Raw genomic sequence first — 18,698 nt, 5'->3', positions numbered from 1 at the left:
TTTCAGAACATGGCTACCTTAATACATCCAGAAAACATTCTATGCGAGAATGCTATTCTTATCTAGGCTATCATTGCAGTGTTTGTGTAGTATCTCTCTGTCGATTGCACAATTCTTTGATTACTTTTATGTGCAGTGTTTAAATTGTCAGCTATTTGTTGTGCACCACGTGGGTTTTGTTTTTTATATCGGTGACTAATATCATTTTGGCTGAGTCGGTGTTGACCAACCAGAATTTGATGAGGATAGATGGCTTGGTAGGCTGCAGAGGTGCAGGAGATTACAGGGACAGAAAACAGCGAGGCTACGTTGGGATTTAAAACCAACAGCAACATTGTTAAAATTAAAACATTTCTCAACCAGGAACCATTGTACGTGTGGGTGAATAGATTGTAGTGCATATCTACTATAAAGTGTGTGTGTGTGTGTGTGATGTTGTTTCACGGGTCTCTACTGGAGCTGTCTGAGGTGGAGCATGAGACACCAAAATGGCCATCATGACTCCTGAGTTGATTAGGCTTGTTAAAATTCAGGTATCATGATCCTCCAAATAGGAGACCACCAAAACCATTTTGGTGCAGTACTACAAAGTTTTACTAGAGCTTTCAGAAGGGGGCTGCGATATACCAAATTGATTGGCATGAATTCTTATATTGATTAGATGAATGAAAATGTAGCTCCCATAAACCCCCTAATAATAAGAAATTTCTTTGCATCCATTTCTTAGCACTGCATTAGCTGTTCTGTCCTGCATTCAGAACAGAGCCAAGTGCTGGAATTGTTTAGGGAAGCAAAAAAAAACAAACAATTTTGAAATTATTGAAGTGCTGCAAACCCGAGAAAGGAGTGTTTTATTTGATTCTCCCAATTGAGGGGTCTTTTAAATCAGTATTTGAAGATGGTGGAGCATGCTTGAAGTCTTCTTCCAGATTGCTTTGGAGAAAAATTAAGAAGGTGGACAAATAACTGTGACAACAATTTGAGACTGTATAATACTGCTGCTGCTTCTGTTATCGCAACCTGATCTTCCTGATATACCGCTGATCACAGGGCTAATAGCTCTCATTCAACGTCGAAACCAATCCCAAACTTTGGTCCATTTGACCAATGGGCCAACTATTAAGGCAAAAGCAACAGACTTTTGGATGTGCTTAAGATTATGCAGTTTGGTGATTAGCCAGGAATACACCGATATAGCTAACTCTTGAGATACATGAATAAAGGATAAATAGATGTGACACAGTTAAAAGCAAATTAGGATTGATGGGTTCCCTTGGTTGTAAAACGTACCTGGTTTTTATATCCTTGGGAGAGCCAATACATTTTAATTTACCATTTACCATAATGGCAAGTCTTGTACACAAGGCTTCACATTCCTCCATGCTGAAGCAGAATAAGATGAAAAAGTTAGCAGGAAAATATGTTAATGCAATCAACACAAATTATAAAGACAAATGGTGACCATTTTTGACCTACTGTATAAACTGTATCATATATATGAACATTCATCTTTATTTGAGCGAGGCAGTTTTGAAATTCTCAAAAGTCTTAGGTTTTTCTTATTCATTCAAGAAATGTGGATTTCTCTGGCTATCCAGCTTTTATGGTCTATTTCAGGTTGCCCTTACGGTGGTGGTGAGTTGTTTTCTTGAACTATTACAGTCTGTGGGTGTCGGTACACCCATAATACTGTTAGAGAAGCTGTTTCAGGATTTTGATCCAATGCCTGCTAAGAAATGGTGATACATATTCCAAGTCAGGATGGTATGTGGCTTGGGAAGGAACGTGCAAGGTGATGACGTTCCCATTTTCCTTTTAAATGTAATTTGATTTTACATATGATATAACATAATGGCATTCTAGATGGAACTAGTTATGGGTTTTGAAGGTGCTGTCTAAGAAGTCTTGATGAATTTCTGCAGTGCCTCTGTAGATGTTATAAACTGTTGCTATTGAGCATTGGTGGCAGAGGGAGTGAATGTTTGTAATGTGAAGTCGATCAAGTAGCTTCTTGAGTGTTGTTGGAGTTGCACTCATCCAGGCAAGTGGGGAGTATTCTGTCATTCTCCTGACTCATGCTTTGCAGATGGCAATAGGCTTTGGAGAGTCAAGAGATGAGTTACTCACGATAGGATGCTCAGCATCTGACCTGTTCTTAATGTCATAGTATTTGTAGGTGGGTCCGATTTAGTTTCTGGTCAATGGTAATTTCTAATTGATACTAAGGATTTCAGAGTTAGTGACTGAATGTAAGGGACCACTGTGTTTAGCGGCGAACCCAGTTGGGTTTCTACTCATGATTTGGAGCTGCCGGTGTTGGACTGAGGTGTAAAAAGTGAAAAATCACACAACACCAGGTTATAGTCCAACAGGTTTAATTGGAAGCACTAGCTTTCGGAGTGCTGCTCCTTCTTCAGGTAGTTGTGGAGGACACAATTGTAAGTTACAGAATTTATAGCAAATGTTTACAGTGTGGTGTAACTGAAATTATACATTGGAAAATACCTTGATTGTTTGTTAAGTCTATCATCTGTTAGAATGACCATGATAGTTTCAGTTAGTGTTACAGTTAACCTGAGAATGATTTACATATGAAAGAAGTGAAACTATCATGGTCATTCTAACAGATGAGAGACTCAACAAACAATCAAGGTATTTTTCAATGTATAATTTCAATGTATAATCTAATTTTATTGTTGAAATAAAAGCAAGGCTGGACAAAACGTGGAGAAATTGAAAGTGCTGGAGAAACTCAGCAGGTTTGGCAGTGTCTAGCAAGGCAGGATTTCTTATTTTTTATCATTTCAGTCAATGTTTGCTACAGCAGACATCAATGTAATTTCTGGCCATTCCATTCAAAAGGTATTAAATGTACAACTGGAGTCCATCCAAGAGTATTCAATCATCCAGTATTTTAAATAATGCAACTGAGTGAAGAGAATTAGAATAATTACTTTTGTTCCAACTGTGAGAGCAGAATTGTTGAGTCATTACACATTATGTCATATCTTATGTAAACACAAGTTGCATTTAAAAGCCACAACTCCACTGTCTGTTGATCTCTGATGTATAATCACAATGTGCAAATGGTGCAGAAAATACAGTCTACAATATCAACAGTTTCCTCTCACTGTAATAGTTATATTCATATGTTTGGCTGTAAGTATCAGTGGGACATCCTCATTACTGGTTATTACTGAGATAATACAAGTAAATCCTTTCTAGGTACTTAAGGTGCTGGTCTTTAAGAGAAGCTGATTAGTGTATGCTCTCGCCTTTTATAGAAAATATTTCGTGATAAAAAAGATGGGTGCTTGGCTTCATCAAAAACGGCCTAATGATTGAAAGTAATAACACAAACCAACTTAATTAAATAGTGTCTTTGTTACATCAAATAATTAAGATGTGGAATTATGTAAATTTAAACTAATTATCAAAAAATCCCTACAGTGCCAGGTCGAGGCCATTCAGCCCCTTGAGTCTCCACCAACCCACCAAAGATCATCTCACCCAGACCCACATTCCTATCCTATCCCGTAACCCCATATTTAACAGGATCTAACCTGCCCATCTTTGGACTGTGGGAGGAAACCAAGTTATTCTCGTGGAATATATGAATTCAGGAAATTTAGAGAGATTAGGGAAGAAAACAGTGAAGCTGCAGAGGTGAGTTTGACACTGTTTATACTGATCTCTCTCAGGTTCAATTAAATTGTGCCCCAAAGGACACCTAAGTCATAGTTAAAAACAATTCCTTTTGTAATACTCCAAATAGTCCAGCATCATCTCTCTGGTTTGGAAAGCCTGACTGCATAAATAAATAAAATACTGTTGCTGTTTTACAGTTGCTGTAATTCCCACATATGCAAAAAGTTTTGTTGATGGACCTGTGTGATGTCAGGACAGCAGCACATCCAGCTTCCACTTCATTCATGATTGTCTTCCAGAGATAGCGCTTGGACTCAGGATCCATTCCTGAGCTCGGTTCGTCCTAAATATAAACAAGCATTAAAACATCATCCTCAAAATGCTTGTTTGCTTTGGATCACATACTGACAGTTGATACATTTCAGTTCCATTACCTTTCTTGCTCAGTTAACCAGTGGTTAACGTCAAGATTAGTTTTATCAATCTTTTACAGAAACATAAGAGCAGATCTTCTCTTCATTAATGTAGTTGCATTTTTGCACATGTTACAATCTTTAACGAATAGCCCTCCTTATAATACAGGTGATGAGCAAGATTGTGAACATGCTGCAATGAGTAGAAATGAACAAAACAGATCTCACCAGTAAAAGGACTTGAGGTCTGCCAATCAATGCCAGGATTGTTGATAGTTTTCTCTTTGTGCCCCCACTGTATGTTTTCACTAATTTATCAACATGCGGAGTCAGGTACAGGTGATCAGCAAGATTGTGAACATGCTACAATGACCAGAAAAGAACAAAACCCTGTGTTAATGAACTTCATAACATCATAGTGGGGACAAGTATATTTAATAAATATGTTACATCTCAAATATATTAATGGCTCTCACAAACTCTACTAGTTTGACAAATTTTAACCAGGTTGCATTTTGTACCTGAAACAAAACTTTTCAGACTTGTATGAGTAATTTATGCTAGAGCTAACACTAAACAATCACAAGATCCAGCTTTTATAGGCACTAAGAGCTTCAACAGATTGGTTCAGATCAACGGACTATGAGGTGCTCAGGTTTTACCCAGATATGCCCAAATTATAATTACCTTTTTGAGTCCTAACATTATAATCTTTTGAAACATCCAATTTTATCCCCAATGTAAAATAAAAGTTTCATAAATAACATGAAAGTTTTGTGAATTGAATTGAAAATAATTTCCAGGAATCTTTATCATCTACTGCTACATATCTCCAAAAGTTAAATGTGTTCAAAATTGGCTAACAAAAAGTGAAAAGCATTTTATATTAAAGATCTGGGTGAAGATTTAATCCACAATGTGATCATACAAAAGCAATTGAAAAAAGTTGCTACACAGCTAACAACACTTTGCTTTCTATGGGTCATGCAATTTACTCCTCAAGGATTTATGACAACCAAAACTATTTTTTTTTTGACAAAGGCAGGTAAGGGAAGACATAACATGCAACATGGCTGATATTCTATTAGATATGTCAGGGAAGATATTACATCAATGTGATTCAATAAGAAACCTCTACCATATAAAACCCATACTTCTCTGTGGGCCCATTCAGTAGGAGATGTCAATCAAACAAAGCCAAGTTCTTCTTCAGGCCTCAAATGTTTCCACTACTCGTGGAGAAAAAATGCAAGAGGACAGTTGAAATAGAATGGCAGTCTTCCTCACTCCTGTCCCACCATGACTGCGATTTTAAGTTGCAGGTAGCAAGGGCATTAAGACTTAATGATGGATTAAAAACCTGTTGGGAAGAGCAACCAGGGTCTGAAAAGCCCAGCAAATTTAGTTTTAAACAAAAATTGGTACGGTTTCCTTGTAGACCAAGCAGCATTTCTCCAGCCTACGGTTACTTACACATGAATCTGAACTGGGACATCCCTGTTGGAAGGTTATTACCTTGTATCAGGGTCTCTGGCATTAGCCTTTTGCTTCAGAATTTAATGGTTGGACAGGTTCTTCCTGCTAACTTTATGGCTCTTTTGATGGGCAAGCAGCCTGCCTATCCCATTATGAGCCCATCTCATCCAGGAGATAAGGCTGAGTCCTGTGTGTTTAAAAGATCTCCCTGGGGCTTTTCTGGTTTCCCTGCAGGTAACATTTTTACTGAATTAATTTACTTCTACTGGTTTGGGATATTAATTTTGTATTGACAGTAAAATGCAGGTTAGATTTCACTCTGCTGCTCAACAGTGCAGAGCTGTCAAGAAGTGCCATTATGTGCTGGACATTGACTGAAAAAGATTCCTCACAATTTATCGCACAAAATAAAGGCACTTATTAAATAGTGATATAAACTTACAACATAAGGTTCATCAGATCCCAAACATCAAAAAATTTAATTTGGTGACATAAGCTCATATTTCACAAATCATCTAAATCTTAACTAGAGCTATGGATCTGAAAGAAGCCCAGTGTTTCAACTAGTTGACAGTCTCTGACAGCCTCTTAAAGCAATTCATTATTAGGTCAGTAAAAAATTTTTCATGTATTCTTTGCATCAGATTAATGCTCTAATTGAATCTTAATTTCTAACTTTATACATAGTAAAGATAGTATAAATCTCTTCATGGAAGATCTGTGTCAATAATTTCTCCAAGGTGACCATGTCAGACTGACCACTGGAGGGGTAACTATGATTTTCAATAAAATAGTCGGATTTTGTACATGATTGAATCAATTGTAGTTCTTGGTACCCAAATGTAAGTAAAATGTAAAATAATCTACTTGGAAATGGATATGACTGAAGAGCATTGGGTTTGGTACGATCCATTAAAATCTCTGGGGGAGGTGGTGGTGCAGCGACAATTTCTCTGGGCTAGAAATCTAGAACCTCAGGCTAACATTCTGAGGACATGGTTCCAATCCCACTGTTGCGTATAGTGACATTTGAAGCCAATAAACATCTAGTCTAATGGTGACTATGTAACCACTGTCAATTGTCACATATTTTTTAAAAAGACTTATTCATTAATGCCCATTAGGAAAGAAAATCTGCCATCCTTACCTGGTCTGACCCAAACATGACTTTAGACCCACAGCAATGTGGTTGCCTCTTAACTTAACTGAAGTTGGCAATAAATGCTGGCCTTGTGACTCTTAACTATTTTGCATGAATGAATTTTTTTTAAAATTGTAGTTTAATGTACTTTGTGTTGGTTTATAACAATAAATATAGCGAAAGCCAAATGGGAGTAAAAACAACACTAGTGTCGATTATGGTATTCTGGAAGTTAACAAAATGGATGCAGAGATCACAATGATAAGATTGACCAAAAGATTCCATGATATTTGAAAATAGGTTTGACCAGGAAAGAGTATGATGCATGGCTGAAATTAAAACGACTGCTGTCACAAAACAAACATTTTGGTTGGCCCCTCTCTCCTTTTGTTCAACAATCTGGTTCTAGATATATTCTACACAATTTGAATCTCACGTTATGTTTTTCAGATTCTCCATCTTCTCTTCCACGAATAAGTATAGATGCAGTGAGTGGATATGCACATAAGCCCCAGTCATTTTTGGAACTTCAATCAGTAGCCTCAGGTATTCATGATAGCAAGTTTAACTCAGCAGATTCAATCCAACAGGTAAAGTGAAAATATAAGAAGGACGAAGGAAGTTTATATGGTCACTTCTAGCATTCTCACGGTATTATAACGAGAGACATGAACATACTTAAAACCGTCTCCACTGAAAAACTAGCATAAAAAAGCCAAAGTAGATTAAGTGGCCATGATTTCTCTGAATATTAAAGGATTTATTATGACTCACTTTCTTGATTGTCTCCTCAGGTACTCCACGAATTCTAGAATAGTAGAACAGGTGTTCCCAGCCAGTCAAGAGATCATCCAGTGCATCATATTGGGGACAGTATCCAATCAGAGATCCATCAATATCTGAGTTTATGATGTCTTGTTCAGACCTGGTTATAAAGCAGCAAACATGCCCACACTGAATACATTGTACACAGAAGAAGCCATCACATATTTTTAAATTAATTTAAACTTAATTAATGAAAACTTAATTAAAATTCCATTGTGACTATGATTTCCAATTCTGAGCACTTAAGGGTTGTGAAGGGGAAGGTTATTTTGGAGTGACAGGATTGCTTTGGATAAAAAGGGACAATGAAACAGGAGAAATACCAGGACTCATCATTTCTCTTTTTGGCCTTGGACTAGGAAGGGGAGTTGAGGAAAAAAGAGTTAAGGTACCAGCAAATAGGTCTTTTGGGAAGGTTAACTTAGAGATGTTAAGATAGGAAATAGGAGACAAATTTTAGAAAGATGCAAGTTCATGCTAGGAGTATATTTAAGAGAATTAGTCAAGTGGTCTTGTGGAAGGGAGGAAAGCGGCGGAGAATAACTGATCAGATAATCTCAAAGTATTAATATAGAAGCTCATGAGGCTTTCATACTTATTGTTGGAGGTGAGTTTGGAGGACAGAGGGGAAAAGAATTTAAGAAGATAGATTGCAGTAAATACAGATGCAATATGTAATCTTCTCATTCTAGGTGATCTTGGAATATCGCACAGTTTTAGCACACTAGAGCAAGATTCAATAGTGTATGTGGGCCAACTAGTTCTCGGAGTGAATAACTAAACCTGTTGTCCATAATTTCAATTCAAGTCTGCATGCCTTGGATTTAAGGTTGCAAACATGGGAACTATCAACTTAGAAAGATACAAGGAAGTATTTAGCCCTATTTGTGACTGAAATAATGGCAAGACCAAGGGGTAGTTATGAATATAAGTTGTAGAGTTTACATGGAGGGGTTGAACAGGGGAGAATAAGTGGACAGCTGACTCAGACTAAAGTGAATATTATGAGTTAAAATGGAAATTGAAATCATAGACAATAAGAAATCATTAACTGCAGATCCTGAAGGAGGAAAGCAGTGAGGTACCTTGGTGACACAATTTTTATGGTAATTGTGTGAATAGTAGAGAATGGGAATGCCAATATGTTAATGTTAGCTGTATTCTGACAAAGGCAGGTATATGGAGGAACAATAGAGTGCTTCAGAAATGTAAATTGAAAACTAAATTATAAAGGATAAAGTGTGAAAAAAAATTATTATTTGAAAGGTGCAAACAAAAATGTGTCTCTTGGTTTCAGCACTGCATTCACAAATGTAATCACGAGTGAAAGCTTAAGTTATGTAGATCATCTGTAACAGAAAAGTTTCAGTGAATTAACATGAATGATAGTTATCTAATTTTAAGGCATAAAGATTCTGGGGACCAGGGAATGAAAAATTAACAGACTATTTAGTTACCCTGCAGCAGTCCTGATAATTGCATGGCCTGAAGATGGTCTTATGTCTCCTGTCAGCATTTTAAATGTGGTAGTTTTCCCAGCCCCATTCACACCGAGGAGTCCAAAACACTAACAGAAAAAGAGAAATTACAAGGTTTAAAATGGAGAGGTATTGATGCATATAGTGCAGAAACAGAGAAGATCCACAAGTACATTTCTACTAAACTAATTATGGTTAGAATACATTCATCTTTTGTGGAACTATATCCAGATTGTTTTTGTATCTTGCTCATCAGACCAGAAATATAATATCTTTGTTGTCACCAATTATGCTTTCCCCTTTATTCAACTTGAAGTGTATTTCTGAGTGGGAGACTTCAGGAAAGCAATTCCTGTTGCAATTATGAAACAATAGGTCAAGAAAATGGAAGTTAGGAGAGATTTAGAATTTGTGATAGCAAAGTGCTTGGCATTGTACTCCAATAGAAGTTGCAAGATTTTCTCTGTATGTTTGAACTTCTAATAGCTCAATTTCCCAAAGTATCTTTAAGAATCAAAAAGGAAGTCAGGAGTCTACATGAAAAGACAACTTACAGAATAGCAAATTAGGGGACAAGTGGTCATTGGGCACATTTAAATTGAGATTTTCCAACTAGCAGTCTATGTTTGGGGGGCCAGCATGTTCAGTGGTGACTGACTCCCTGTCTCTACTAACGTAAAAGCTCATTGGAATGATTGTGAAGAATTGCCTGATGAGTTCAATGTTGAAGTCCTGCCTTGCCAAAATTGCTGCCAATTGTAGCTGGCAGAATCAAGACTTAAGAGATCATTACTAGAGGTCAAATCTTCATGGGATCCAATAACAACAACATGTTGGGATCAGAGATGGGACAATCACTTACTTAAACCACATTCCTCTTCCAAGCTACCCCATATTAGGGCAAATAGAGTCATAATGCCTACTCCCTACCATCACAACAACCTAGAACTTTTTCTTGCCACTGTTGTTGCATTTTAACCATTTTGATGGAAACAAACAACTTTCAGTTTATCTTTACCTCTCCTGCAGGCACCCCCACTGTGACTCCTTTCACAGCACTAACTTTCTTGATTAGTGTCTGGTAACATTTCTTTAAGTTGTGTATCTGCAAAATGTCACTGCTTGCTTCTCCAGTCAGAACTCGTTCACGTTCCTTCTTCACATCTTCATCCTCGTTGCCACTGGTTGTACCTTGCAAGGAATCCTTGTTGCTGAAAATATCAAAATATCTTGTATTTCATATATCATAAAACCCAATCTAAATGTACACGGTTGTTTTCAACTTAGGACAGCACTGAACAGTAAATATTACAAAACTTGCTCAAAACTAGGTGGAGGGGCAAGCTCAGCAACTATATGCCAGGCAGTTTAATCTCACTGGTGGGGAAGCTTTAAGAAAACAATTTGGGACCAAATAACAATCACTCGGGCAAAAGCAGATTTATGAAGGAAAACCAGCATTCGTTTTCTGAGGGCAAATTGTGTTTAAATAACACGCCTGAGATGTTTTGATGAGGTAATAAGGAGGATAGAGGAGAGTGATGTGGTTGATAAAGGCACTTGATGAAATGCCACCAGATTTGTGAGCAAAATTTAATTGCATGGAATGAAAGGGATAGTTAGCATACGGATACAAAATTAGCTGAAAGAACGAGAGAGGGACAGAGGATAGATGGGGCAGGGGAGGGAGGCTGCAAAGAAGAGAGAACAAGTCTAAACCTGTCAACAGAGAAAAACTGAGAAACTTGACTGAAAACAACAAATGCTGGAGATCACAGTGGGTCGGACAGCATGTATGGAGACAAAGCAAGCTAACGTTTCGAGTCTAGATGACTCTTCATCAGAGCTGAAGTGAAGTGTGGAAGGGACAGCATTTATGCAATATGGGAGGGATGGGAGTAGGGGGTGTACAGTGCTTGTAAAAAAGATGATGTTTGTTCAGATTAAGTGATCAGAATATGAGAATGGCAGAATGGTGCATCACCTGCTAGACTTAAAAGGATAGACACTGGGATGGGGGAGGGGAGAAAGGACATGATAACAAGCTAAAAGAAAGGGAAGAAAGATGTTGAACTCAATATTAAGTCCAGAATATAAAGATGGGAAAATTTGAGAACCTCTGTAATCTCCTCCATGCCTCCCACAGCAACCTTGGATACATTTCATCTGGGCCTGAGGATTTATCCAATTTTAAGCCCGGTTTAACTACTATTACCTCCTCCCTATCAATGCTATTCTGTTCAAATATATCACAGACTTCTTCCCTGATTTCTATACCTCTGTATGATAAATACAAGTGCAAGGTATTCATTTAAAACTTCATCTATATCTTCTGGCTCCACACATAGATTGCTATTCAGTTCCTAATGGGCCCTACTTTTCCCTTGGTTTTTTTCTTGTCCCTAATGTGCTACTAAAACGTCTCTGGATTTTTTGAAATGTTACTTGCCAGTGTATTTTTTTATGTCAGCCTCTTCGCTTGCCTGATTTATTTTTTAAGTAATCCACTGCCTGCAGTTCTATACTCTTTTTAGAGCATCAGCTGATTTGAACTTTCTGTATCTATCATAAGCTTCCATTTTTTCTTTTTTTATTATTGTCTAATCTTGTACATCCCTTGACATCAAGGTTTTACTCAACTTTTTGGTTCCATACTTTACCTTTAAGGGAACATGTTGGTCTTGAACTCTCAATACCACCCTTCTGAATGTCTCCCACTGCTGTGATGTGGAGTTTTCTGCAAGTAGCTGTTCCAGTCCAATTTGGCCAGATCTTGTTTTAACTTATTAAAATTGGCCTTCCCCCAGTTCTGAACCATTATTTACAATCCACCTTTGTCCTTATCCATAATTGCTTTAAATCTTACTGAATTATGGTCACAATCACTGAAATATTACCCTCCCCCACTGCCAGATCTATCAGTTGCCCAGCTTTGTTCCCTAGACCGTAGGAATATCCCTCTCCTTTTGGACTTTTTAATGTGCTGATTTAAAGTCTGAGACATATTTAAGCATTCCTTCCCCCTAAGCCTTTCATATTTTGTCTATCCCAGTTAATATTGGAGACGTTTAAATCCCCCACTGTTATTACCAAATGATTTTTAAACTTCTCTGATATTTGCCTGCATATCTATCCCTCCCTAATAGATTGTGCGTCAATAGTACAACCCCAAAGTTATTGTCCATGTTTTATTTTTAAGTTCTTTTGAGGAAATGTGTAAAAAATCATCCCTCCTTACTGCAAGGATTGACTTCTTGATTAATAATGCAACTCTGCCTCCTCTTTTACACTCCACTATCTTGCCTAACAATCCCATACCCTGGATACTGACCTACTACACCTGTCCATCCCTCAACCATATCTCAAATGATAACAATAACCCCAATCTGCTAATCAACACCCTCACTCTCCTGCATTACTTGAAAGACTCCTTTCGTTAAAATAAATAAAATCCAACCTTGCCAAACTCCTTTCTGCTTGAATATGACTATATTTGCACTTTTAGACCGACTTGGTTCTTCTTCTCTACTTGTCTGTACATCATCCCCTATTGTACCTCCGGTCTGCATCCCATCCCTTTGTTCTGCATTGTTTTGGTGTCATGCTGAAAGAGGGCCCCATGAGGTTGTCACATGTTAACATGTTCACAGCTCAGATTAGGAACTAAAGATGCTCTGCAAATGTTTTTCTTCATCAACAGAAAGATTAAGGAAATACTTGAATCCAGAACAGTGAAAGCAACAGTTATTGCTCCAAGCAAAAATATCTGAGCTCCCAGCAAAGCTGTCAGTGATGTCACAAGAGGCTCCTTTAATGTGGGTCGCAGATAGTATTCACAAGACTGATCACTTTGTTCATGGCTCACTGACATTGGCTCTCTTTAGAAGCTGCAGGCAGTCTTTAAATACCTTCAGGAAATCTTAATATTCAAGCCCCTTTTAATGTGTACTGCCAATCATTAAAAGGATGAGCACTGGTTGCTTGCTTAATTCATGAAAATGACAGCCCTCCGTTAATTTTATGTATTGATTGCATCATGTAATTTTATACAGTTTCTGAACCAATAGTTCATGTATTGGTAAAGTTAAGAAGGAGAAAATGCTTTTTTTGTAAAATATGAAAAAAGCAATAGATACTTAACATCTAATTTTGATTTAAAAACAAATTGTTATCAAAGATTAAAGTGGGAAAAATTCCATAATAGAATGTGCTCAGTATGATAGGGTAGGTGTTGTGAGGAATGACAGAGCTTGATGAACTAAATGTCAAGTGTATTTCTATTCTTCCTTATCCATAATTCTTGCATTTGTAGTTTCATTTAATTCCTAAGTACCTCGGAATACTAAATGGGTCAAAAGAATGGTAATCCAAATTGGAGGAAGGGAAAATATTGTGGCTGCAAGAACTGTTTTTTTTTAGGTATTTTAGGTGTTGGAGGTGATTTCCTTGAATTCCAGGAGCAGCAATTCCTGTTTTATAAGCTGTTACATTTTCTTGGAACTTTTGGGGGGGGAAGAAGATCAAAACAATGGCACTTTAAAAAGGAGGAAGACAGACTTTGGCAGAGACCACACAGTCAGAGAAAAAATAGCTGCATTGCTGTCTGACACAGCAGTGAATCTGCACAGTTACTGCCTATGCTGTTTGAGTTCAAGTATTTTTTTTTAGATTACTTACAGTGTGGAAACAGGCCCTTCGGCCCAACAAGTCCACACCGACCCGCCGAAGCGCAACCCACCCATACCCCTACATTTACCCCTTACCTAACACTACGGGCAATTTAGCATGGCCAATTCACCTGACCTGCACATCTTTGGACTGTGGGAGGAAACCGGAGCACCCGGAGGAAACCCACGCAGACACGGGGAGAACGTGCAAACTCCACACAGTCTGTCGCCTGAGTCGGGAACTGAACCCGGGTCTCAGGCGCTGTGAGGCAGCAGTGCTAACCACTGTGCCACCATGCCGCCCAGTATCTCTGGCATCAGAGTGCATCTAGGAAAAATGAACAAACAGCAGACCTTGACGGAATCTGTATGGAAGAGTCACAGCACAGGAGCAGATAAGTGCATAGTTTTTAAATGTAACCTTACTATAAATCTACAATAGTGAGTAGAAATAGGTTCTTTCTTGAGTTTATGCTTTATTGAGATCTGTCCCTTGATTAAATTTTAATAATATAAACCAGAAATACTAAGTTAGCCTGGAGCAGTGTTTTTAGAGCTGTATGACTGGGCTATTTTCTGGGTCTGTAGATTGTGAAGGAGCAAAGATGGCCTTTGGCAGAGTGATGTGCTTTTCCTATTGGATGTGGGAGATCAGGGAGAGTTTTCATGTTACTGATGATTACATTTACAGGAAGTGTGTTTGGTTGTGAATCCTGTCATATTGCATGGATCAGTTGGAACAGCAGTTAGAGGTAATAAGGAATTTACAGGAGCTAGGGGGTGTGATGGACGGCAGTTATAGGAAGGAAGGAAAAACCACAGATATAGTCAGGTAGATGGGTTAACTCTACAAAAGGTTGGAGAGGGAGGCAGATAGTGCAGGAGTCTCCTGTGACTATCCCATCTCAAACAAATATGCTGTTTTGGAAAATGTAAGGGGTGATTGATTCTCAGGGGAATGAAGCTTGATCAGCTAAGTTTCTGATATCAAGACAGGCTCTAATGCAATGAGGAGCACATCAGGTTCCAAGCAATTGATAGGGGACCCTCTAGTCAGAGGCATAGACAGACATTTCTGCAGCCAGCAAGAAGACATCAGAATGGTGTATTGCCTCCCTGGTGCCAGGGTCAAGGATATCTCGGAGACGGTACAGAATGTTCACAAAGAGGAGAGGGACCAACAGGAGGTTGATGTACACATTGGTACCAATGACATAGGAAGGGAAAAGGATGAAATTCTGAAGGGAGAATAGAGAAAGTTATGCCGGAATTTAAAAAGGCGGTCCTTGAGGATAGTAATATCTGGATTGCTCCCAGTGCTATGAGCTAGTGAGGGTAGGAATAGGAGGATAGAGCAGATGAATGCATGGCTGAGGAGCTGGTGCAGCAGAGAAGGGTTCACATTTTTGGATCATTGGAATCTCTTCTGGGGTACAAGTGACCTGCACGAGAAGGATGAATTGCACCCTAATTGGAAAGGGGTTAATATACTGGCAGGGGGATTTGCTAGAGCTGCTTGGGAGGATTTAAACTAGTAAGGTAAGGGGTGAGATCCAGGGGCATAGTGAGAGAAGAGATCAATCTAAGACAGGTATAGCTGGGAAAAGGAGCAATTCAAACAGTCAGGGCAGGCAGTCAGACAAGCTATGACTGATCACTTAAACTGCATTCATTTCAATGCAAAAGGCCTAACAAGGAAGGCAGATGAACTCAGGGCATAGTTAGGAACATGGGACTGGAATACCATACCAATCGCAGAGATGTGGCTCAGAGATAGACAGGACTGGCAGCTTAATATTCCAGGAGGAAAATGCTTTCGCAAGGATAGAAAAGGTGCTCAAGAGAGGAGGGGAGTGGTGTTTTTGAGAAGGGATAGCATTATGGCTAGACTTAGGGGCAATATTACCACAATAGATAATTGTGAGATGCTGCATTTTGGAAAGGCAAATCAGAGCAGGAATTATACACTTAATGGTGAGGTCCTGGGGACTGTTACTGAACAAATAGATCTTGGAGTGCAGGTTCATATTCCTGGAAAATGGAGTTGCAGGTGTACAGGGTAGTGAGGAAGGCATTTGGTATACTTTCCTTTATTGGTCAGAGTATTGAGTCAAGGAGTTGGGAGGTCATGTTGCGGCTGTATAGAACATTGGTTAGGTCACTTTTGGAATATTGTGTGCAATTTTGATCTCCCTCCTATTGGAAAGATGTTGTGAAACTTGAAAGGGTTCAGAAAAGATTTACAAGGATGGTGCCAGGGTTGGAGAATTTGAGCTATAGGGAGAATAGGCAGTGGCTGTTTTCCTTGGAGCGTCGGATTCTGAGGGGCGACGTTATAGAGGTTTATAAAATCATCAGGGGTATGGGATAGGGTCAATAGACAAGGTCTTTTTTCTGGGTTGGGGAGTCCAGAACTAGAGGGCATATGTTAGGGTGAGAAGGAAAAAAATTTAGAAAAGACTTAAGAGGCAATTGTTTCATGCAGAGAGTGTATGTATATGAAATGAGTTGCCAGAGGAAGTGGTGGAGGTTGATACAATTACAACATTTAAAAGACATCTGGATGGGCATATGAATAGGAAGGATTCGAGGATATGGGCCGAGTGCTGGCAAATAAGACTAGATTAGGTTAGGATAACTGGTCGGCATGGATGGGTTGAATCAAAGGGTCTGTTTCCGTGCTGCGCATGTCTCTGCCTCTAAACAACTTACCAGAGTTTATGTAGCAAATTTCCTTGTAATAGGAGACGAAGGAACAAAAATAAACATCCCTCCAGGGTAATTGCTACAAAGACCCAGCCCAGGAAATCCATCTCAAACGGACTCACGTAGGAGTCAACTCCAAAATCCTTGGTGAGATCAAATTTCAACTGATTGTAGGACAGTTCTATCAGTCCAAAGGCCAGGCAAAATTGTGGAAAAATGATGAAGACCCAGCGAAGTACACTGTAAACTCTCAACAGTTGCTGACAGAAAATGAAATAAACATTAACATTTTAATTTTAGAACTGATGTCTATATTGACAGTACATTTATTAGTTATCTCAGTCCCAAATTTACTAGAATTATAGTCACCGTCTCCATTTCAACACATTTTATATGAAATGCTTATTTTCATTAAAGGTTTATGCCTTTGGAATTTAAATTCCTCTTGATACTATGTCTTTTTAAGTTACATTCTGCTCTATGTTGACTGATTTAACAAATATAAAGTTAACAATAAGAAATTGTAACAGGAAAACTCTGGTTGTTATTCCAGAAGAGTTGAAAGGTATTCTTCATCTTAACCCATGTTGCATGTTACATTAATTAGATTTAAAATACTCATAGTGTAAAATTTACCTTTTTATTAATGATCAGATTAATGGAAGACATTTCATTGTTTTATTAGATTGATGACTCTTTATACTCAATTTTAGTTACATTAGTGTGGTACCATGTTTGTCCCATTTTATTTGTTGATTGTGTCTATGTGATTATGTAAACAAGCCCACAGGTATATTTCCAGTCAAGTTGGCACTATACTGGTATTGCTGGGTACAAATATTTTTTTGTCTGAAGAACGAAAGCAAGCAGTAGAAGGTTAAAATGGATTATGTGTGCAGTAATGACTAGATTAGATTAGATTCCCTACAGTATGGAAAGAGGCCCTTCGGCCTAACCAGTCCACACTGACCTTCCGAAGAGTAACCCACCCAGACCCATTTCTATCTGATTAATGCACCTAGCACAATGGGCAATTTAGCATGGCCAATTCACCTGACCTGCACATCGTTGGACTGTGGGAGAGAACCAGAATACCCGGAGGAAACCCACACAGATACAGGGAGAATGTGAAAATGCCACACAGTCGCCTGAGGCTAGAATTGAACCTGGGACCCTGGTGCTGTGAGGCAGCAGTGCTAACCACTGAGCCACCATGCCACCCCCTTAATTTAGACTAATTTGTTGTAAAAATTAAATGCATAGGAGAAATTTCACAACAGAATAAGGTCAGGATGTGGAAGAAGCATGCCTAAAGAACAAAGGTCATATTTAATTCTATGTCTTTTTGTCTCTAAGGTTGCTGACTTCAGTTTTTTTAAAAGTTTTAAGCACCTTATAAAACATTTAAGACAGTCTAAGTTCAAATGGAATACTTCCCACAATCCTAGATTTTTCTTGAAAATTGAGATTCAAATAATTCCTTACTTTAGTTCTTCATAAGAAATTTCAGAAATCGATTTAATCAAACACAAGTTTTCCAAACATTCATTTTCTGATTATTCCGGGGTTGCTTTCTTACCCCTTGGCTGGATAATAGAGCCAGAAAACGAGGAAGATAGGCTGCAAGGATAGTGCAGAGACCCAGCACTAAGTTAATCGCCACATATGTGATAAAAGCTACATCTGAGCTGGAGAAAAGTCTTGACAGAAGATACATCCAGGGCATTGTGGCAAATCTGAAAAATAGAAAAACACAGGTGAACAAGAAGAGAAAATAATATAAATACATTTTCTTGTGATTATCGATCAATGACAATTTCTGTTTATGATTGCTTATGTTATAGCTTTATTTGAAACCGTGTTAGTTCTTAACTCTTTCTGTCCAAATTACTGAAAGGCATGACCTCCCCTACTGTAAAATCATAAGATCAATAAACACAGTTTTGAATTGTAAAGCATGAATTACCAAACCTCAACACAACGTGACTAACAGACAAGTATGAAGGTGTTCATTGCAACTCGAGCAGAAGCATGAACCAGCTGAACCCTGGCTTAATAAAAAACATTGGGAGCAACATTATGACAAACAATGGTGGAAGGCAAATGCCATTGACAAATTCAAATCAAAGCCATCAAGAGACATTGTCATAAACAATGGTTTCAATAGAAGCAGCATTCACACATCCATCAATCTACAGCCTGATATTCCTCACTATCAGGTTGCGATTGTAACATTTCCTGCTATTGAAATAACATGTCCACCCAATCCTCTCAAGGCCAGGGCGTAGGCTGCTTGAGAGGTATGTAATTACATCTCTGAACAGGTTGATTAGAAAATATCCAA

The 18,698-nt window shown here is 38.4% G+C and overlaps 1 protein-coding gene across 1 annotated transcript in view; it reads right to left on the bottom strand.

Moving 5' to 3' along the window:
• Positions 1-18,698, bottom strand: part of LOC132815730 (ATP-binding cassette sub-family A member 13-like) — a 165,021-nt gene that overhangs the window by 13,828 nt on the left and 132,495 nt on the right. Inside the window, exons 35-42 of the mRNA XM_060824832.1 lie at positions 17,934-18,090; positions 16,361-16,614; positions 10,000-10,192; positions 8,961-9,070; positions 7,453-7,603; positions 4,290-4,424; positions 3,888-3,991; positions 1,291-1,383 (exon numbers count right to left, since the gene is read on the bottom strand). Of these exons, the coding sequence (XP_060680815.1) occupies positions 1,291-1,383; positions 3,888-3,991; positions 4,290-4,424; positions 7,453-7,603; positions 8,961-9,070; positions 10,000-10,192; positions 16,361-16,614; positions 17,934-18,090 (1,197 nt within the window). The remainder of the gene's footprint in view (positions 1-1,290; positions 1,384-3,887; positions 3,992-4,289; positions 4,425-7,452; positions 7,604-8,960; positions 9,071-9,999; positions 10,193-16,360; positions 16,615-17,933; positions 18,091-18,698) is intronic.

The sequence above is a fragment of the Hemiscyllium ocellatum genome, chromosome 5, assembly GCF_020745735.1.
Source record: "Hemiscyllium ocellatum isolate sHemOce1 chromosome 5, sHemOce1.pat.X.cur, whole genome shotgun sequence".
In the NCBI taxonomy this organism is placed as follows: domain Eukaryota; kingdom Metazoa; phylum Chordata; class Chondrichthyes; order Orectolobiformes; family Hemiscylliidae; genus Hemiscyllium; species Hemiscyllium ocellatum.
Note: the sequence above shows the minus strand (reverse complement) of the source record. Positions and strands in the feature narration are given on the sequence as shown.